This window comes from Vulpes lagopus, chromosome 5 (assembly GCF_018345385.1).
Source record: "Vulpes lagopus strain Blue_001 chromosome 5, ASM1834538v1, whole genome shotgun sequence".
NCBI classification, from domain to species: domain Eukaryota; kingdom Metazoa; phylum Chordata; class Mammalia; order Carnivora; family Canidae; genus Vulpes; species Vulpes lagopus.
In genome coordinates this window covers 68,645,854-68,668,937 of record NC_054828.1, presented here as the reverse complement: position 1 = coordinate 68,668,937, position 23,084 = coordinate 68,645,854, and the positions used below count along the sequence as shown (strand labels likewise).

Sequence of the window (23,084 nt, the reverse complement as noted above, 5' to 3'; positions counted from 1 at the left end):
AAAAAATTAGAAACGAGAAGGAAATGCAAGGCATTGCAATATGTTGACTGCATTGTAAAGTCTGTTTTATATATATAAGCCAAAAGATTAAGAAAAAAAAAAGGCTGTGTGGCTATAGAGAAAACTATGTTAAAGGAAATGCAAAGGAGGGAAAATTTTCATAAATCACAGAATGCACCAGCCTGATAGCTTGACTTCTTAGTGTTTCTCAAAAGATGGACTGTAAACCTGAATGACTGTTTTGTTTAGATTGGTTGTAAAACTAGGCAAAAGAAGTCTGACACTTTCAGAAAAAAAAATTAAATATGGTAGAAAAAAACCTTTAAAATTAAGTATCTGGATATGTAGAAAGGGAAGTATAACAAGTTTTGACAAGTATAACAAGTTTTATGTCAGTGAAACTGGTTATTCTAAGCTGCTGCTTTATGGTGCAGCCTAATCCAATTGTTTTCTGAGGAAGGAAGTTGGTAGCTACAAATGCAACAGTTGTAAAAAAACACTCTACTATCTCCTATTGTAATCTAGTAACATATTTTTTGAATTGAAGTTTCCGTATGTTTAGATGCCCAGTATATATATATATATATATATATATATATTTTTTTTTAAATTTATTTATGATAGTCACACAGAGAGAGAGAGAGGCAGAGACACAGGCAGAGGAAGAAGGAGGCTCCATGCACCCAGAGCCCGACGTGAGATTCGATCCCGGGTCTCCAGGATTGCGCCCTGGGCCAAAGGCAGGCGCCAAACCTCTGCGCCACCCAGGGATCCCTAGATGCCCAGTATAAAATGATTTTTAAAAGATGGGCAATGGGGTGTGGACTGATCAACAAAAATATCAGTAAGCAACATTAAAAGTGATGAAATACACACTCCAGGTATAATTAAGTGTCTAAGACTTAAGGACAAAGCTCTCATGCACCTAGAATATTCATTCAGTTCATTAATTAGGAGGCTGTCTCCAGTGAGCTGAGATTAGAGTCTTTGGGATATTACTGCTCACTTGCCCCTACATGTGGCAACTGGTAGAAGTATATCAAAATACATATGGCAACTGGTAAAAGGTATATAAAAAAAATCTTAGCATTATCTTTGTATGATATTAACTTTTACAAATGTATCTGCAATCCACTTATTTCTCCCATTATTCTTCCTTCCAGAAAGCTGGACACTCTCCTTTGGTAGTCTCCGGAATCTTTTCAACATAATCATTTTTCAAGAAAAGGAAATTTTGCTTTGAGCACACATCTATGGTTCTACAATATTTATCAAATGGCTCTTGAAATATCTGATTCTTGGTTGAAGCTAGAAGATATCTACACTGGTTTGAGGAGAGTTGTTATCCTCAGAAGTCTTTTTGTAAATCTGAAAGAGAATAGATTCTTATCAAAGGATAGTAAGGGAAAACAAGACAAATCCCATTTATTTTCACATTCTGATTTGCTTAATGCTTCCATTAAATTCACATCATGCATAAAGATTTGTTTTCACATTTGCTGAAGCCTACATTATAGGCTGAGCTAGTACAGAAAAAGAATACAAAGGACTTAACACAGCCAGTTGGAATGGCAGGTTCATTGAGGCTTTCCAAGTTCAGAGTCATCATTGTTCATTCAATAAGCACATATTTGAGTGTCTACTATGAGTTCAGCATTATCTTGGGCACTACTCTTTAAACATCATGCATATTATTAAAAAATGAAGTGGAAAAGGAGTTTGTATTTCTATAACCCTACTACAGTTGTCTATGGTATCCTATCAATTTCCTGAATAATATTCACTGCTGATTTCATTTGGCTTATACATATGTTCACATCTCTCCTATTCAAAGAACTTTTTCCTTTGATACTGCTGTCCTCTTACTCTTAGTATCTCCTTTTAGTTTCAGTATCCAACAGGATCTTAACAGTTCTCTACTGCATTTGACACTTGATAATCTCCTTGAAATTTTCCTTTCCCCTGGCTTCTGTGACACTTTTAACTTTCCTAACTTTCCTCTTTCATCTCTACGTCCAAATCATTACCAACTCTCAAGGATGGCTGTAGTATTTGCACCTTTTGGAGATAGCCGGTACTAGTGTCCTAATGGTAATAGCCCAACTGGCCTCTTGCTCTCTCTATTCTCTCCCCTTCCTCTCCTCAGATATATTGTTGTTAGTTTTATTTTGCTAGATAAAACTATAAATCATGGTACTCCCTCAAAAACCTTTGCTAGCTTCCTTGTCCCCGTTGAAGTAAGCCCAAACTCTCAAGACTAGAATTCAAGGCCATTGATACTCTGGCTTCAGTCTGCTTCTTCAGAATTCTATCCTATCACTTCCTGACACATCTTTGTTCCAGGTTAGCTGGAACTACTCGATGGCCTCCAGAGTTACCTGGCGCTTTCCTGTCTAATGCCTTTACCTTTGCTATTCCTTCAAGAATGAACAACCTGTCTCCTTTTTCCATTCCTGTACCTTTATCAAATCTCTGCTTGTGGAAATCCTACTCATACCTCAAGGCATGGTATAATGGCATTGGGAATTAGAATCTGCATGGCAGCTCACTGTAAAGCATTCAAATACCACTCTTCATATGAAATCTCAGGTTCTCTCAATCAGATGAGATCTTTCTTAGCATTTTATACTTTTTTGTTTTTATCAGTGAGTACTTCCTAAGGGCAGGGAGGCATGGTGTGGAATTCATTTTTGTAATTAATCTTTGTTTCCTTCATATTACCCGATTCACAGAAGTGTTTAATGAATATCTGTTGAATTGAATTAAGGGAGCTCAATTTTTAAAACACCAAGGATAGTAAGCTAAATTATTAACTTATTTTAGGAGGGCAAAGGCTAGAGCTCTAAAATTACTCACTTGCTGGATGCTTTCAACTTCCCACACTAAGATCTAAATGACTAAAAGGGAAAGGTATAGCGTCTTACCACTCTTCTTGAGAAGTTCTCCTTTTCGGGATTTATCCAGGTTTTCAAGAAACTGTTCAAAAACTTTTATATAAGGAGCTAGACTAGTCTTCTTATAATCTAAATTATAAAGGCCATGCATTGTAATTAGCATTTTGGAAGCAAGAATAACATGACAGTATAACTTTAAGTTTCTTATAAGAATTCTCTAGAACACAATTCTCTATTTTTTTAAAAAATATTTTATTTATTTATTCATGAGAGACACACAGAGAGAGGCAGAGACACAGGCAGAGGGAGAAGCAGGCTCCATGCAGGGAGCCCAACATGGGACTCGATCCTGTATTTCCAGGATTACACCCTGGCTGAAGGCGGTGCTAAACTGCTGAGCCACCCGGGCTGTCCCAACAACACAATTCTCTAGTACAGTACTTCCAACATAATGATAAATGTGTTGTTTAACTACTCTAGTAGCCACATTAAAAAGGTAAAATTAATTTTAATATTTAATCCAGTGTATCTAAAATATTATTATTAATACACCATAAAAATTGAAATATTTTATATTCTCTTTCATAGTCTTTGAAATCTAGCATTTTGTACACATCTCAATTTAGATGATACATTATCATGAAAAATATTTGATTTATGTTTATATTTGAAGTGTAAAATAGTATAAAAGTAGGCTCATTTACCCAAATTTCCCAAACATTAAAACTTTTAAATTTTAAACATTAAAACTTTTTTAAAAAATTTATTTATTTATATTAGAGTGTGTGCACACACTTGTAAGAAAGTGAGGGAAAGGGCAGAGGGAGAGAGAGAATACTGAAACAGACTCCTCCTCACTGAGTGTACAGCCTGATGCAAGGCTGTATCCCCAAGATCCTGAGATCATGTCCCAAGCTGAAATCAAGAGCTGGCCACTTAACCGTTGACTGAGCCACCCAGGCCTGTATCAGTTTTAAAATTTAAAGCAATTAAAATTAAATTTAAAAATATCAGTTCCTGGGGATCCCTGGGTGGTTCAGTGGTTTAGCACCTGCCTTTGGCCCAGGGCTTGACCCTGGAGTCCCAGGATCGAGTCCCACATTGGGCTCCTGGCATGGAGCCTGCCTCTCCCTCCTCCTGTGTCTCTGCCTCTCTCTCTCTCTCTCTCTCTCTGTGTGTGTCTCATGAATAAATAAATAAATTAAAAAAAAAACAACAAAAAACAAAACACAGGCCACAAAAAAAAAAAAAAATCAGTTCCTTGTTTATACTAGACATTTTTCAAGGGCTTGATAGCCATATGTGGCTACTGTATTTTAAGAGAGTGCTGCTTAAAAATATCCAAGTCACATGTACATATCTACTTTAGTAGTCAGGCTTTCTAGTGTTAGACTGACATAATCTATTGCTCTTTGTTAAGTCTCATATATTCCTTTCTTTAGAAATTGTGGCTTCAGTAATAAATAATTTTATTAACAGAGCAAACATTAAAAATGTGAAGTTAGGGCATTTTACCTGGGGATAAACTAAAGTTTATAGTCACAGTGACTTAAGTATAGGTATTCTTTGATTTATATAAAATTTAAAAGATGTACACAACAAAACTTTGAATACAGAATCTTATTCATTTATTTAGTTACACAATCTATAATATCTGTTAGGGGAGAAAATCTGAGAACAAGATGAGATTTGGATTTCGGTAGCATGCTATGACTGCATGGAATCTTCCTCATAATGGTTCATTTCAGAGTGAAAAAAATTATACTTAAAAAAATTTAATAAACATACTTGGGACTAGAAAAGGAATTTTGATGAGGATATTAAGGATAAATATCTGAACTGTGGCAATTATAAAAGCACATTATAGTTTGTCTTAAACTTTTATATATGAATTTTCTTTTAATAATAAAATGTATAACAAATAAACAGTTTAGTTTGGGATCAACCACATAAACTTTGAATCTTTAATTCAAGATTCTAAGCTCCTTGTATATAAGTCATATGGGACAACCCCAGTGGCTCAGTGGTAAGTGCCGCCTTCAGCCCAGGGTGTGATCCTGGAGATCTGGGTTCGGGTTCCACGTTGGGCTCCCTGCATGGAGCCTGCTTCTCCCTCTGCCTGTGTCTCTGCCTCTCTCTCTCTTTCTTTCTCTCTCTCTCTCTCTCTCTGTGTCTCTCATGAATAAATAAAATCTTAAAAAAAAAGAAGTCTATATGTTTACTTCACCATTGTGGAATATATAATAGACACTCAATAATTACTTAAATATTTACTAACTACCTATTACATATTAAGTACTATGCTAAATTCTATATGTGCTGCTGAACTGAGCACCAAACTCTTTGGTTTTAAGAAGTTTTTATTTTTTTTATTTTTTTATTTTTTTTATTTTTTTAAATTTTATTTATCTATGATAGTCACAGAGAGAGAGAGAGGGGGGCAGAGACATAGACAGAGGGAGAAGCAGGCTCCATGCACCGGGAGCCGGACGTGGGATTCGATCCCGGGTCTCCAAGATCGCGCCATCCCTTTAAGAAGTTTTTAAATGAACTGGAAAAACAAGTCCTGTATGTAGTAATAGAAAACAATATAAAATTAAAAGACCAAACAGGCATATTGATAATTATAAGGCCAAATAATCCATCAGTGAAGGGTTACTGAGGTGGCTATGAAGTGGGTCTTAGGAAAAAAAATAGAATTAGGGATACCTGGATGGCTCAGTCAGTTAAGCATCTGACTCTTGGTTTCCGCTCAGGTCATTATCTAAGTGGTATGACTAAGCCCTGGATCGGGCTCCATGGTCGTGTAGAATCTGCTTGAGATTCTTTTCCTCTCCCTCTGCCCCTCCCCCAACTCACACTTGCAATCTCTCTCTCTCTCTCTCTCTTTATTTATTTATTTATTTATGATAGTCACACAGAGAGAGAGAGAGAGACGGGTAGAGACACAGGCAGAGGGATAAGCAGGCTCCACGCACCGGAAGACCGACATGGGACTCGATTCCGGGTCTCCATTGCGTCCTGGGCCAAAGGCAGGCGATAAACCGCTGCGCCACCCAGGGATCCCTTGCACCCTCTCTCTTAAATAAATAAAATCTAAAAAAAAATAATAATAAAAAAAATAAAATCTTTATTTTTAAAAGAGAATTTATTCATGAAAGACAAAGAGAGAGAGGCAGAGACATTGGAAGGAGGAGGAGAAACAGGCTCTATGCAGAAAGCCCCATGTCGGACTCTATCCTGGGACTCTGGGATCACACCCTGAGCCAAAGGCAGAGCTCAACCACTGAGCCGCCCAGGTAGTCCCTAAATAAAATATTTAAAGAAGAAAAAGAAGGGGCGCCTGGGTGGCTCAGTCAGTTAAGTATCTGCCTTCAGCTTGGATCATGATCTTAGGGTGTTGGGATTGAGTCTCGCATTGGGCTTCCTGCTTCTCCCTTTCCTTTTGCCCCCTCCCCTCTGCTTGTGCTCTCTCTCTCTCAAATAAATAAAATCTTAAAAAAAAAAATAAATAAAAAAGAAAAAGAAAAAAGATATAATGAGAGGAGAGGAGAATATTCCAGGATTTGGGAAGAAGGGCAGGAACAAATGGTACTAGTATGAAAAAGGACAAAGGCTTCAAATCACAGAAACTAAAACAATAGTAGGGAACTTACATATCACTTACTCCAACCCCCCCACCATTTCTAAAGCACCTCTGTTGACTATTTATGAATACTTGAAATGATAGTTTAGTTTATTTTTGAATAGTTATATTAGAAAATTTCTCTTTAAAATATCTGAATAAGGGATCCCTGGGTGGTGCAGCGGTTTGGCGCCTGCCTTTGGCCCAGGGCGCGATCCTGGAGACCCGGGATCGAATCCCACGTCGGGCTCCCGGTGCATGGAGCCTGCTTCTCCCTCTGCCTATGTCTCTGCTTCTCTCTCTCTCACTGTGTGCCTATCATAAATAAATAAAATTAAAAAAAAATTTAAAAAAAATATCTGAATAAAAAAGATGTCTATCAAGAGATTAATATTAAAAAAATTGTGTTAAAGTAATCTATGCATAAAATAGTACTAACAGGCTGGAAAAAATAGCAGCTGCTCTAATTCTGACCTCTCCATCCTCTTGAATGGCAACCACTTTTTCTTTTCCAGTATCTACTTCTAGCAAATGAACACTTCAATTGTTTAGAAAATTCGAGGCCATTCTTAGGTCTGTGGCTTTTGTGGGGGACAAGTAGGAAGGGGTCAGAAAGCTCTTTTCTTAATTCTCAGTGTTTTGAGATTTCGAAATGATGTGCCTTGGTGCTGGTTTGTTTTCTTATGCTGAACCTTTTCAATAAAGGGCCCATTTTCACAATGGTTTCCTATATAATTGATATTTTTTCCCTCCTTGTTTGTTGTTTTTCTGAAACAACAGGAGGTATGAGACCTCCTGAACCATTCTTCTGATTTCCTTTATCATTTTCCTCCTTAAAATAACAACAAAATATCTTTATCTTTTTTGTATTACTTTCTCCCACTGAATTTTGTATTCTAAGGATTATGTTTCTGATTTCTAAGACCTCTTTGTTCTCTGTTTCTTTTCATAGCAATCTGATCTTGCTTCATGGATACTCTATCTTCCCTTATCCTCTGAGGATATTAATTTCTTAAAAAAAGGTTTTCAGGGTACCTGGCTGGCTCAGTTAGAACATAGGACTCTTGATCTCGGGGTGGTGAGTTTGAGCCCCATGTTGGGCACAGAGATGATTTAACCCATTACTTAAAAAAATAAGGGTTTTCTTTATTCCTTGCATTATCTGTTTTCTCTGAGTGCCTTTTTCCAGTTTATTCTGATTTTTCATGTTGGAGACATTTTTTAAATACCTTATTTACTTACATTAAAAAAATATTCATTTTTTCATGAGACATACAGGGGCAGAGACATACGCAGAGGGAGAAGCGGGCTCCCTGCAGGGGAATCTGATGCAGGACTCAATCCCAGGACCCCAGAATCGTGACCTGAGCCAAAGGCAGATGCTTAACCACTGAGCCACTCAGGTGCCCCTATTTACTTATTTTTAAAAAAGGTTTTATTTATTTATTTGAGAGAGAGAGAGAAAGTGTGGGGGTGGTGGCAGAGGGAGAGGGATAAGCAGACACTACACTCAGTCTGAGCCAGACTCAGCTCGATCCCATGACTGAGAGCGTAACCTGAGCCAAAACCAAGAGTTGGACACCCAACCAAATGAGCGACCCAGGTGCCCCTCAAATACCTTACACAGAATGCTTGTAATCATTCTATAAACATTAATAATGAAATGTATTATGTTTAGGTATTATGTTTGAGCTGGAATAGATGAAATGATTTTTTTTTTAATGGAGTGATATTTGAGCTTGGATTTTGACAGAAGGTAGCATCATTTGACCAAGAAAGGTCAGAGATCACAGATCTGCACTATTACAATAGTCACCAGCTACATGTGGCTATTTTAAATGAAATGAAAATCCAGTTTTCACAATTCAGGTGGATTGTGCCACATGTGGCTAGTGACTACCACACTGAGCAGTGCATTAAATTTCCATCATCACAGGAAGTTCTATTGGCTTTGTGGCTATAGAGTGTCTCTTGGGTGTTGTTAATATAAAGATTTGGCTTCTATTAGCAGGAGATTTATAAATTCCCTAGCTCCTTCAAAATCTTGAATATATAATTCAACCACAGTTTAGATATATATTACCATAACACTCATCTAGCTACATCAAAAACAAAGAACAAAAGTACTGCATACATAGTAGTTGTTAAATAAGTAGCTGTTGAACCTAAGATTGTGAGAGTCAAACAACTATCAACACAAATTGACAATTTAATCTTATAGTATAGATCCTGGCATTTAGATGTTGCTTAGTAAATATCTGTTGATTAAATTGGATTCAACAGCACCTTCCGGGCAACTGATGAAGAATGGACATTGCTATGATATTATTTGTTAACATGATATCATGTTACATATGATATTATGATATTATATATTATTATTTGGTGGTTTCAGGATAAATATTGATCCATTCTGGGCTGAATCCAAAGAGAATTAATTACTTGACTGACAGAAGGATGTCTATATAAGAAACATGTTAAAATGAAACTTCAACATATTAACGTACCTCTGGTTCTATGTTTGATATCAGATTCAGCTTCATTTCCCTCCTTTCCCTCATCATTAGTGGAAACGGCATCCAATTCATGGCAGATAGAGCTACAAATAATAGAATAAGAGAATTTTTTAAACTTTTTTTAAACTCTATACTTAACGTGGGGTTTGAACTCATGACTCCAAGATTAAGAGTCACGTGCCCTACCGACTGAGCCAGCCAGGTGCCCCAGAATAAGAGAATTCTAATTTTTTTTTTTTTTTTTGAGAATTCTAATTTTTAAAAAGATTTTATTTATTTATTCATGAGAGAGGCAGAGACACAGGCAGAGGGAGAAACAGGCTCCATGCAGGGAGCCCGATGTTGGGACTTGATCCCAGGACTCCAGGACCTCACTCCCTGAGCCAAAGGCAGACGCCCAACTGCTGAGCCACCCAGGCGTCCAATTTTTTTTTTTTTTTTTTAAGTAGGCTCCATGCTCAGTGTGGAGCCCAGTATGGGGCCTAAACTTATGACCCAGGGATCAAGACTGGAGCTAAGATCAAGAGTTGGATGCTTAAGTGACTGAGCCACCCAGGCACCCTAGAATAAAATTTTTTAAAGTTGGTTCTTGGTCAACATTACCCAGTGTGTGATAGCACATGAATCACACAAGATTTTCTGTGAAAAAGATGTGACCAACTAAATTTGGGATATTCTAAAAATCACAATCTCTTGTTAGAATTTTCCATGCATAATGAAAATTAGGAAATCTTACAGTAAAGAACTTTTTATCTGTTTAAGTTGTTATTTCCCAAACTTATTTGAACTTGTAATCTTTTTATTAGAGAAGAGCAGCTTGTGTTCTGTGGAACTCACTAGGAAATGTTGCCCTACTAGGGCATCATCATATAGCCTCAGAGGAGCTGCCTCTCTGGAAGGGATCTAATTCAATCTACTTCAAATTTAGAATAACAATCACAAATTAAAAAAAAAAATCAACAATCTAGAACATACCTTATGGTTGGAACAGTAAATGGATCAAACTGATCTACTTTCTGTAAATCAATAGGCACAGAAATTCGACCTATAAGAAACAAAAGTTATAAATTGATGATTGTAAAATACAATCTTATGTGTTATTTTGGCAAAACTTTAATCTAAGGCTTAGAAAAAGGGTTAGACTCATCTGTTAAAAAAACAATAGTTAGAAATTACTTACACATTAGCCGTGCTTTTAATTTCTCTTAAAAATAGGTATGAAAGACTGTTGAGCTATTACCTAGTGCTCTTATCTATCTATCTATTCATTCATTCATTTAATTAATTAATGAGAACACAGAGAGGCAGAGATATAGGCAGAAGGAGAAGCAGGCTCCCTGCAGGCAGCCTGATGCAGGACTTGATCCTAGGACCCCAGGACCATGACCCAAGCCAAAGGCAGATGCTCAACCACTGAGCCACCCAGGCATCCCTCTACTTTTATTTCTATCTCCTTCCTCCTAATATCCTTTTATATATAAGTACAGAATGATATTAAATTAATGAGTCCTGAAAATGAAATAACATAGTTATAGTTCATTTCATTAACTTGGTTTATTTGGTGAGATCAGAACAGACACCTATATGTTGGGCATCTTTGGAAAGCATTTTAGAAATAAAGTCGACAGCATTATACTACCATTTCATAATATTCACACCTGGGAACACCTCATAAAATTCATCACATCGCAGAAATGAGATAATGAATCCAAAAAATGCCAAGTAAATAGCAAGTAAAATAATTAGGAGAATTGAGAGTTGCTGCTTGAAGACTGCAGCTGCTTAATGGGAAAAGGATATAATCAAAATGTACATACATATGAACATCATTATTTACCCAAACCCTGGATATTAGAATAAGGGGATACCCACTAAAGCTCTAGAATTAGGTTTAATAAATATTAACAAATATAGGGACGCCTGGATGGCTCAGCGGTTGAGCGTCTGCCTTTGACCAGGGCCTGATTCCAGGGATCGAGTCCCACATCAGGCTCTTGCAGACAGCCTGCTTCTCCCTCTGCCTGTGTCTCTCCCTCTCATCCTCTCTCTCTCTGTCTCTCATGAATAAATAAATAAAATCTTTTAAAAAAAATTAACAAATATATAGTGAGCACTAGGTGTTATATGGAATTTATGAATCACTGAACTCTACTCTGAAACTAATCATATACTATATGTTATTGAATTTAAATAAAAATTAAAAAAAAAGAAATATTAAGCTTATTACCAAAAGAAGCTGAAAACACATAGTTGATAAGTTTGGAAAGGGGCTTATTCTAATATATGGACTAGAGAATCATTACAGATCATTAAAGGAAACTAGGCAAGTTGGGAGAATTGAATGTGTGACACTTTTTCCGAGCACTTTACATTTTAGATCTTCATAAAAATCCATGGAGGTAGGTACTATACTATCTCCATTTACAGATGAGAAAACCAAGGCACAGAGAGAAATTTGCCTAACATCCCACACACGTGACAGAGTTGGATTATTGATGCTAAAAAGGACAACTATATATAACTATGTATGTTTCCTGGCTGGATGATGCAAAGTTTATGTCAATATAGCACCTTTTATATTTATTTTAAAGTCAGTTTCAGTCTATCAAAACATATTTAAGAGAAATGTGAAGGAAGAACCCTAAAACTATGGAAAAAGAACTGAGGGAGGAGGCATAGTGGGCAAAGCACAGAACTTTTGAGTTTTAAGAACTGAATTCTGTTCCTAGCTCTGACACAATTTATTTTAAGACAAGTCACATTAACCTCTTGGAAAACTGTTTTCTCATCTGTACAACAGGTGTTGTTCTATGATTTCTAAGTTCCTCAATAATTCCAACACTAAACCTCAGAAACCCAGATGAAAATTATTTATGTAGTGAAAACTCATCTGGTAGCTACTAATCAACAATTAAAAAATAATTTAGATATTACATAATAGTCTTTCAATTTTTCATATATCTCAGACATCATAATGTATTCACACTGAGTGACATGCTTATTAAAACAAAAAAGAACTCATTTTTCTTCTAGTTTTCTTTACTTTCTTTATACTGTACCTGTTTTAGGATGAACACTAAAAGGGCTCTTCAATAAATGATTGATTCCTTTGCTAACATTGATATCCAGCCGTGGAAAACAGTACTGGAGCATGATTTCCAATTCAAGCCAGTGCCCACATTTGTCATTTTTGATATCCTAAAAGCAGAGGCAAGTCTAGTGTGAGGATCAGTTAGGAATTTTGAGGATTTCTTTAAAAAATGGCTTCCAAAGCTCTTTAACTTCTTTAACTTACTAAGCAAAACAATCAGAATTTAATTAAGAATTACATTATTATATTTATAATAGAGATTTCAATGAAATATACCTGAGAGCTGATGGCTTTCTTCAAACACTCCCAACGCTGAAGTGAATTGTGATGCTTCTGGAAGTTTTGTTGAAGTTTCTCATGAATTGGTAATGAGTCATTAAGGAAACACTCATTTAGGGCACATCAACGAACAACTTGTTTTCAGTATGTATTACCACAAGGATTTCAAAAGTTTATTAGAAAGTAATTATGGGGGATCCCTGGGTGGCGCAGCGGTTTGGCGCCTGCCTTTGGCCCAGGGCGCAATCCTGGAGACCCGGGATCGAATCCCACGTCAGGCTCCCGGTGCATGGAGCCTGCTTCTCCCTCTGCCTATGTCTCTGCCTCTCTCTCTCTCTCTCTCTCTGTGACTATAATAAAAAAAAAAAAAAAAAAAAAAAAGGTTCATCCCTCATTAAAAAAAAAAAGAAAAAAGAAAGTAATTATGGTTTTCTAAAATGCAAATTTTAAGATAGCCACCTGGGCTGCCCTCTAAAATGCAAATATTAAACACATATCCTTAAAAAATTCCCCTGTAAAAATATATACTGATATGACAGAAATAATGCCAAAATAACTATATGGGTTAATATAAAAGCCTTCCCTGATCTGTACATATTTTGACTAAATGATTCAGCATTCTTTAAGTATCTATTAATTCTATGAGGATCAAATTCCAAAAATGAAATTTATTTCCAGAATGGCCTCATTTCTTATTGTATTCCAGACTAGAATGCAGAAAACCAGTTTTGTGTAAAAAGATTAAACTTATAAGAGTGAATATATGAGAATATGTAGGCAGAATGCATAATATCATAGATCAATACATATAGCTGACATAGAAATGGCCTTGAGAAAGGATATTTTCAGGAACAAGGGCTAAAATTTTATCCCAGGTTTCTTTATTTTCAAGAATATCTTGATCAACTAAGGCATATTCTTCAAAGTATTTTTTTATTATGTTTATAGATTTGCTGTAGGAATAGTAATAGCACAGTCCTAATACTATTGGCAACATGTACATTGCGTAGTTTTTCTTGCCATTTGGGAGACTAGTGCTTACTTCTATTGAATTTTTTTAATGAGCATATACTAGTCTAATAAGAAAAATACAAACAGAAATTAGCTATGTAACGTGGGGATAATACACCTTCACAGGATCATAAGAGCTAACTAAGACATTCTAAGGGGGAACAACCTGGTACAGTACCTGGCTTAGAATAGATTCAAGAAATGTTTACTTCTAAAACTCCACAAATTAGAAGGTTAATAGCATCATAAATATGTAATAAGGTAGAAAGCAACCAGGCCAGGACAACATAATAATACATCAGTAGCAGAGTATGGGACAGAATCTGAATAGCTTCTACTGAGAAACAGAGTAGTTTCTACTAAGGTACTTGCTTTAACACCTCAACAATTATGTAGTGCTTAGCAATTTGCAAATAGACGTCACACCTATTGTTTATTTAATCTGTGCCACAACTCTGAAATACATGGAGCAAATGTTATTTTCCCCAAAATATATATATATATGGAAATAGAGGCTCTAATATTTTATCATGGTCTTAGAAAGCCACAGAATAGAGATTCTTACTCTTAATACGATGCTCTTTTCACCTAGAGAAGTAATGAATTTAGTGGAAAGACTATTTTGAAATTAGGCAGACCAAGACATGAATCCTGAATTTAACAATTACTTGTGTGGTGCCAAACAAATTATATAATCTTTCTAAATCCCACTTTCTTCATCTATAAATGGAGATATCACCATGTCCCTCATGAAGTTATTGTTAAGGGCAATGAGAACATTTGTAAAGCATGTCATGCATACTGCAGCATAAAACAGCCATTCAATTAACTCTTCCTATTATTATCTATAAAATGCTACCCCAATAGAGAAAATTGGTAATAGTGTAACTGTAAAAGCATGTGTAGGTAAATCAGACAAGAACTGCATGGAGTCTTTCCCAACAGACCTGACAAAAGGGTGAATTTTTTCACTTAGGTGGACTTTCTTTTTAACGTCCTGACCACCCTGAAAAATAAACCATCAAAAAAGAACTTCATATATATGACACAAATGAAATACTAAAAAAATTTCTTTAATGTGTTCTACAGATATGATTAAATTGTCAAAATACAGAAATTTACATGCTATTTTATATAGTTTCAATACCTGTAACTTTCTGGGTTAACTTCACTTGATATAATTGAACTAGAAAAGCAATTTTTTCCTTTTGTTACAAAGGAGGATATTTACAGTAAAATATGAAAGATCTTAGAAAATGTAGCTACTTATGATTATTTGATCTGCTGGTAAGATCATCTACTCTGGAATATGCATATAAAAGATAGTTTCATTTTTTTCACTAAACATTTCAGGCTTGGAAATATCTGGCAAACAAAAAAATGTAAAAGATCATTGAGATCTTACCTTTACAAGACTCAAATACTCAACTATCCCAGAACGTACTGCAGAGGACAATTTTCTAACTGATTCATCACAGACCCAACAATGAACACCTCTCCTTCCAGAATATACCCAGAGACGATGCTTAAATCCAAAGTCCTCTGAGGAGGGGAGAAATAAGTTTTAAAATCTATAAATAAACTGGTTCTCGCTTACTTCCTTGGTTTCATTTTTACCTCTTATTCACATGTACTCACCTTAACTATACTAAATTACATGTAGTTTCCTGTGTCTATGGTCTTGCCTTCATGTCTATACGTATCGTGGTCTCCTCTCTCTGCCAAGAATTTCTTCACACTCCAGCATTTCCATTTTTCTCCTTGACCAATTGCCATTTATCATTTAAGACCATGTCTAGGGGGACGCCTGGTTGGCTTAGTGTGTTAAGTGATTGCATTCGGCTCAGGTCATGATCCTAGGGTCCTGGGATTGAGCCCAGCATCAGGCTCCCTGCTCAGCAGGGAGTCTACTTTTTCTTCTCCCTCTGCCCCGACCCCCACCTGTGTTCTCTCTCAAATAAATAAAATCTTAAAAAAAAAAAAAAACAACACAACCCTGTCTAGGGACATTAAAAAAGTTAATAAATTTAAAGTGTTTAGAACAGTGCCTGTACACGATACACAGCCTATATAGAGTTAGCGTATTTATTTATTTATTTTTTTCAGAGAGAGAGAGAGAGAGCATGTGTGTACAGGGGCAGAGGGAGAGAGAATCCTAAGCCGGCTTCACACCCAGCACGAAGCCCAACGTGGGGCTAGATCCCAGGACCCTGAGATCATGACCTGGGCTGAAATCAAGAGTTGGAGGCTTAACCAACTGAGCCACCCAGGTGTGCTGAGAGTTAGCTATTTTTAACATTATTATCATCACCTTTTCATTTTTATTTTATTTTTCATTTTTTTCTTTTTTAAAGATTTTATTTATTTATTCATGAGAGACACACAGAGAGAGAGAGAGAGAGAGGCAGAGACATAGGCAGACGGAGAAGCAGGCTCCCTGTAGAGAGCTGATGCGGGACTAGATCCCAGGACCCTGGGATCATGACCTAAGCCAAAAGTAGATGCTGTCACTGAGCTATTCAGTTGCCCCTATCATTACCTTTTCTGATGCAGTCTCTTTCCATTCCTGTATGTACTCCTGCTGTTCTATATCTCCAGGGCACCCTGTGTGTATTACTTAACATAAATGTAATCCTCAATTTTGTCTCCTTCCTAGACTGTATAACCTACTTGAGGTAATCATCATCTTTCATATTTCCCTCATCTAGGACAGTTTGTAGCACATACAGCTGCTCGACAGATGACTGAATTGGGAAGAAACTCACTGGTTTGATCAATAGCTTTATTAGAGTTTCAACTACAACTTTATTCTAAAAATCTCTTATTTTCTGGCCATATGTTTCAAGGAAACATGTTAGAAATCTATGAAATTTGATTATAAAATGGTATAGACAGATAAATATCCACAGGAAAACAGATTATTGCATTTGACCCCACTGCCAATACTTGCCCTTCAGTGCTCGGTCGATTATGTGTATGGCCATCGTCATGAGGGTCCAGCACTTAGAACATATGTCTGCAGAACTGGAGCACAGGAATCATTACTCATTGTCAGTGATATCACCCACCCTACCAGCAAGGCATGCAGTACTTACCTACAACATCTCCTCACATCGTCATAGTCTGTCATGTCAATGTCAAACACCAGTTCTTTTTCCTGAGCCTGGAAAGCTCCCAGCTTTACTGTATTGTGTTGATTGGGCTACAAGTAGAAAATATCAATCATTTTCTATAAGAGCTGTCATGCTGCCAATTATGCTATTTTCTACCCACACACAAAAAAAGTGGCCGAAGAGCAATGAAGAAACCATACTATAATGCCAACTCTCTATCAGTTAAAATTCATTAATTCAGATTCTATACACCCAGAATTGATGACAGGGTAAATTTCATCTACCTAAAACAGGTTTTGATAAATATATATTACCATAGATATTTGTTTTTTTTTCTAGTTCTACTGATATAATTGACATGTAACCCTTGAATAATAAATATTTATTAATCAGTAAGAGATCATAATAAAGCTTTTTTAGGTTTCTGATTAGGAAAAGCACATACAAATAATGCCCTATTGCAAGCTGTCTTAAAGACCTTTAATTATTATTGGACATATAAGTAATAAAAATATATTTAAAATATTTCAATAATTCAAAAGATCTCAATTAGTTTGAACTGAGCCTTTGGCTCAAGCTGTAAGTAACCTCCTTTGAGGCTATGGGCCACCAGGTATAGAAAGCAGGCTACAGATACCTATCTTGGTCTTTCCAAACCTGCACAAAAATGATAGTAAAGGTTTTCTTAAGAAAGAAATTTAAACAATCTTTTAAATTAAATCTTTTAAAGAAAAGATAAGATATTAAGATATTAAAGAAAAGATATTTAAAAAATCTTTTTAAAAAGGACCAGAGGAAAAAATCTTTTTAAAAATCAAAAAGTTCCAGAGAGGAGAAAATATTACCACAATTTTTATAAGGATACCCATAAGAGCTGAATCTTAAGCTCTCAATAAGGAAATTACACCTCAGCATCCCCCCAAAATTCAGGTGAAAACAGGTATCTCTAGAGTGAGAGAGTAAGACTGTGTGTTTGTGTGGTAGAGGTGAAGCTATGATTAAAAATATTATCAGTGAAAAATCTATGAAGCAGTTAGTTCCTCAGATTCCTCCATTACTCTGCAGAGCTAGGTGACTGCACTTTCAGTTTCCTGGCAGATACCTAATTATTATAGGGAGAACCTCAAACAGTGGGTCTCTTTGGATTGGGATGGGAGGCAGGAACAACAGGTACTGTTGAAGAAAGTGTATTGTACTGATATACAGGGGATTAAGTGAGTATTTACGTATGGAAAGCTGAGACCCAGTGCTCTTCTCCACTTCTATATCCTATCACTGCCACCCCAGGTAGGAGACCAGAAGATTCCTCTCTGAAGAATCTGATCAGGAGTGTCAGGCATTAGGAATAGAAGATGAGTGATCAAAACAAACATCTCTGTGCTAGTGGAGTTTTCATTTAAGCAAAGATCTAGAGAAATTGACATCAGAACTTCCTTCCCAAAAATTGGTCCAGCCAGATCACTCTGTAATAAATCTCAGCCATGTATACACATCTTCCAATCAGCTTTTTTAGTACTTTATTTATTTAAAAAACATTCTATTTATTTATTCATGAGAGACAGAGAGACAGAGAGAGAGAGAGAGAAAGAGGCAGAGACACAGGCAGAGGGAGAAGCAGGCCCCCTGCAACAACAGCCCAACAGACTTAATCCCTGAACCCGGACTACGCCCTGAGCTGAAGACTGATGCCCAACTGCTGAGCCACCCAGGCGTCCTTAGTACTCTATTTTTAAATATAAACAACATGCAAGAAATTACCAGACGGGGAAAAAAAAGCAACTTTGAGAAAACACTGAATAACAAAAAACTTAAACTATCATTGATATCCTCAGAAAGATATGACATATCAATGAAAAAAGTATTGGATGCTCTAAAAAAAGTTCTTGGAAATTAAAATAGCAGAAATGAAAACCTCAATGGAAATTCCCCAGAGAGTAGAGCAAAAGGACAAAAAAATAGAAAATAGGATTAAAAAAGAAGTAGTGGACCAGTCCAAGACATATAACATCTGACTTAAGGATTTCTAGAGACATCAGAGAAAAATTAGATTAAAAAAATTGTATTTAAGAAAAAAAAAAGGGGTGCCTGGATGGCTCAGTCAGTAGAGCATGAGACTGTTGATCTCTGTTTTTTTTTTTTTTTCTTTTTTAAGATTTTACTTATTGATTCATGAGAGACACACAGAAAGACGCAGAGACACAGGCAGAGAGAGAAGCAGGCCCCATGCAGGGAGCCCAACATGGGACTTCATACCAGGTCTTTAGGATCACACCCCGGGCCAAAGGTAGCGCTAAACTACTGGGCCACATGGACTGCCCGATCTCTGTATTTTAAGTTTGAGCCCCACATTGGGTATAGAGACTACTTCAAAATAAAATATATATTTTTTAAGATTTATTTATTTATTCATGAGAGACACGGAGAGGCAGAGACATACACAGAGGGAGCAGGCTCCATGCAGGGAACCCGATGTTGGACTCGGTCCCTGAACCCCAGGATCATTCCCTGGGCTGAAGGCAGATGCTCAACCACTGAGCCACCCAGGTGTCCCCAAAATAAAATCTTAAAAGAGAAAAAAGAAAATGTCCTAGAATTGAAGGACATGAGTTCATGATTATAAGAGCCCATCAAGTATCTAGCACAATAGGTATAAAAACATGCACACCAAGGCACATCATAGTCAAATTTTAGAACATTAGGGAGACGGGGGATAGGTAGAAAATCCTAAGAGCTTTCAAATCCAACATAGTGGAACAAAAATGAGAATGCATTAGTAGTCTTTTTCTTTTTTTTTTTTTAAAGATTTTGTTTATTCATAGAGACAGAGAGAGAGAGAGGCAGAGACACAGGCAAAAGGAGAGGCAGGCTCCATACAGGAAGCCTGATGTGGGACTTGATCCTGGATCTCCAGGATTACACCCCAGGCTGCAGGCAGCGCTAAACCGCTGCGCCACCGGGGCTGCCCTGCATCAGTAGTCTTTTTTTTTTTTAATGCAGTTTATATAGATAGTTACTTTATTTTTTTTCTTTTATTTATTTATGATAGTCACACAGAGAGAAAGAGAGACGCAGAGACATAGGCAGAGGGAGAAGCAGGCTCCATGCACCAAGAGCCGGACGTGGGATTCAAACCCGGGTCTCCAGGATTGCGCCCTGGGCCAAAGGCAGGCGCCAAACCGCTGCACCACCCAGGGATCCCCCTGCATCAGTAGTCTTAACAGCAACACTGGAAACTAGGGGAAACTGATATACAAACTCAACCATTACTTAAGCCTAAAGGTAGAATGAAGACATTTTCCAGATACAGAAAGTGTCAAGTATTTTCTTTTCCATGCACCTTTTTTCAGGAAGCTCCTGAAGAATGTGCTCTACCAAAACCAGGAAGTAAACCACAAAGAGAACAAAGGATTCAGGCAACACAGGATCCAAAATAGGAGAGAGGTGAAAGGAAACTGGGGTGATTACAGGATCATATTTATCCATGAGGCTTAGAGGGAGCAATCAGTCCAGCTTGGAGGTTGGAAAGCTCCAGTGAAATTTCTTTGGGATGAAACTGACCAACTACCTGGTGGGTCTGAATACATTAGGAGATTAGTCAATTGGCAAGAAATTTGGGGTTGACTTAGTGATCTAACCCTGATTTTTTAAAAATATTTTATTTATTTATTTGAGAGAGAGAGGGAGAGCATACAAGTGGGGGGTGGCAGGTGCAGAGGGGGAGGGGAAGCAGACTTCCTGCTGAGCAGGGAGCCCAATGTGGGGTTCCATTCCAGGACCCCGGGAACATGATCGGAACCAAAGGCAGATGCTTAACTGACTGGGCCACCCAGATTTTTAATCTAACATATTGGGACATGTGGAAATGGGAAGGTGAGGTGAAAAAAAGCTAAATCCTCACTTGCCAGAGTAGAAGGTCAAGTAGATTATGCTTAAAATGGAAAACAGAAGAAATACAAAAATGTTATTTACACACGAGGGGCAAATACCTTAAGAATCAGCTAAAAGAAAGTAGTTGCCTCTGGGGAGCAGAAAATAATGGGAGTAGGAAACACTTAAAAAAAAAAAAAAAAGCCTGGGGTGCCTGGGTGGCTCAGTCCATTAAGTGTCTGACTTCTCATTTTGGCTCAGGTCATGAGTTCAAGGTCAGAGGATTCAGCTCTGTGTTGGGCTCTACCAGTAAGTTGGCTTGAGATTCTTTGCCTCTCCCCCTGCTTGCACACCTGCACTCTCTCTCTAAAAATAAAGAAAAGAAAAAGCTCCATATAAAAGCTATTATCCCATGAGCGTATTTCTCCCCCTCATTTGTGTGTTTTTAAGGAGAGAAAGAATGGCAATTTTGGTATGTTCACTCGTTCAACAAATATTTATGGTGCACTCTCTCTGCCAGGCACTATTCTAGCATTTAGACTACATCAGTAGCGATGGGTAGGAGTGGCAGGTTACAGTAGGCATCACCGAGTGAAGACTTGAGGAGGTGAGGGAAGGAACCCACAAGATACCTGGGAAAATGGGATTGGGCAGTGGAAACTGCTTGAGCAAGGGTTAGTGTGGCTGGAGTGGAGGGAGTGAGGGGGAGAGAGGGGCTTCTACTCTGAGTGAAATGGGGAGCCACTGGAGAATGGTTTTGAGCAGAGGAATCACAGATTCTGACTTGCTTTAAAAGGACTGCTGTTGGGCAGCCCGGGTGGCTCAGCAGTTTAGCGCCGCCTTCAGCTCAGGGCATGATCCTGGAGACCTGGGATGGAGTCCCACGTTGGGCTCCCTGTGTAAAATCTGCTTCTCCCTCTGCCTGTGTCTCTGCCTCTCTCTCTCTCTGTCTCATGAATAAATAAATAAAATCTTAAAAAAAAAATAAAAGGACTGCTCTGGCTACTCTCTGAAGAATAGACTTTAGAGTCTATAGGGGCAAATTGTTAGAAAGTTTTTACCATAATTCAGATGAAAGATGATAATGGTAGTAGCACCGGTACCAGTGGTTGGATTTCAGATACTATTTTAGTAGAGCTAAAGGGATTCCCTAATGGAACAGATGTAGAGTGTGAAAGAAACAGAGGAATCAAGACTCCATGGGGTGCTGGCCTGGCTCTGCCCGTAGAGTAGGTGACTGTCGATCTCAGAGTTACACTGGATAAAGCTACTTAAAACAAAACACCTCCAATGCTGGAATACAACCAACTCACTTCCAAATGTAGACTATCAAGGAACAAAAAATACTGCAATTTACTTGCAAGAAAGTTAAAGTGGGGCTCCACTAGAATAAGCTCTAATAATTAAATCTCAGAACAATGGGGGCACCAATCCATTCTTGGTTTATTTTACTTATTTATTTTTAAAGATTTTATTTATTCATGAGAGACACAGGGAGAGAGAGAGAGAGGCAGAGACACAGGCAGAGGGAGAAGCAGGCTCCATGCAGGGAGCCCGATGTGGGACTCGATCCCGGGACTCCAGGATCAGGCCCTGGGCCTGAGGCAGGTGCTAAACCGCTGAGCCACCCAGGCTGCCCTGTTCTTGGTTTAAAAACAAAACTACAAAATACACAAAAGACTTCTTACTCTGTGGGAATATACCGCGCCTATATCAATCTTGTATGGGTTCATTTTCTGCATCTCCTTTTCCAGATCCCTCTGGTTGCTGAAGGATTGGTAGCGAATGTAAATATCATCTTTCAACGTGAATGAAAATTCACGGTGTTGAAAGTAATTCTTTATTACTGCAAAATAAATATACAATTTTAAAGTTAATTTGGTACTTTTTGTTTTGTTAATTTGGTACTTTATTCAGCTCGGGGCATTATAACTCTGACCCATGAGAAGATAATTTTAATGAGCCCTCTGTGCCCAACACTGTGCTACATATTAAAAAAAAAAAAAAAAAAGACCTACTCCCTAACTTGAAAGGGTTTACCATCCTGCATCTGATAGGAAAAGTAAAAATGGGGGAAAAGATGCAGAAATTTTATTTATTCATTCATTCATTCATTCATTCATTCATTCATTCATTCAGAAATATTTAAAGGTGCAATGTCACCCGCGGCTCCTCGGCGGGCCGCAAGAAGCTCAGCTGCGAAGTCGGCAGCTCTCCCCTGCCGGGAGCTGCCCGCGGGCCCTGAGGCGGGAGCCGCCTCTGCTGCCTGAGGCTCGGACCCAGTCGTCGCCCGGGCTCAGGCACCGCGGCCGGCGAGCGCGGCCCTGACTGGAGTCCGACCGCGCAGGGGCCGAGGCTGCTTACGCTCGCCCGCTCGGCCCCTTTACACCCCTGAGGTGGTGGGAGCGCGAGACAGGACGCCCGGCGCGCAGGAGGCGCCCTCCCAGAGCCCCCTCCTCACCGCCCCCCGAACCACTGCCCTCTCCGCCCCCGGCTTCCATCACCTCCGCCATAGTTGAGCCAGCGGTAGTACTGGGCGTAGGGGAAAAGCCTCCGGTAATAAAGCTTAAGCAGCTCGGGCAGCTCGGCCGGGTCATACGTCGCCATGGAGCACGGGACTCAACCTCTGCAGGAGGACCGCAAGAATTGGCGGGAAGCACGCAGCCCGGGCTTCGGCCACTGCGCAGG

At 38.2% G+C, this 23,084-nt stretch overlaps 1 protein-coding gene across 1 annotated transcript; it reads right to left on the bottom strand.

Moving 5' to 3' along the window:
• Nucleotides 1–1,070: 1,070 nt before the first annotated feature.
• Nucleotides 1,071–23,072, bottom strand: PRIM1 (DNA primase subunit 1). Its single transcript, XM_041757153.1, has 13 exons — nt 22,901–23,072; nt 22,085–22,242; nt 16,512–16,618; nt 16,367–16,440; nt 14,822–14,958; nt 14,364–14,422; nt 13,249–13,358; nt 12,403–12,491; nt 12,095–12,233; nt 10,011–10,080; nt 9,027–9,118; nt 2,925–3,023; nt 1,071–1,368 (listed from the first exon to the last, which is right to left on the bottom strand). The coding sequence occupies exons 1-13, from the start codon at nt 23,001–23,003 to the stop codon at nt 1,349–1,351; spliced, it is 1,257 nt and encodes a 418-aa protein (XP_041613087.1). The 5' UTR covers nt 23,004–23,072; the 3' UTR covers nt 1,071–1,348.
• Between the last annotated feature and the right edge of the window lie 12 nt (nt 23,073–23,084).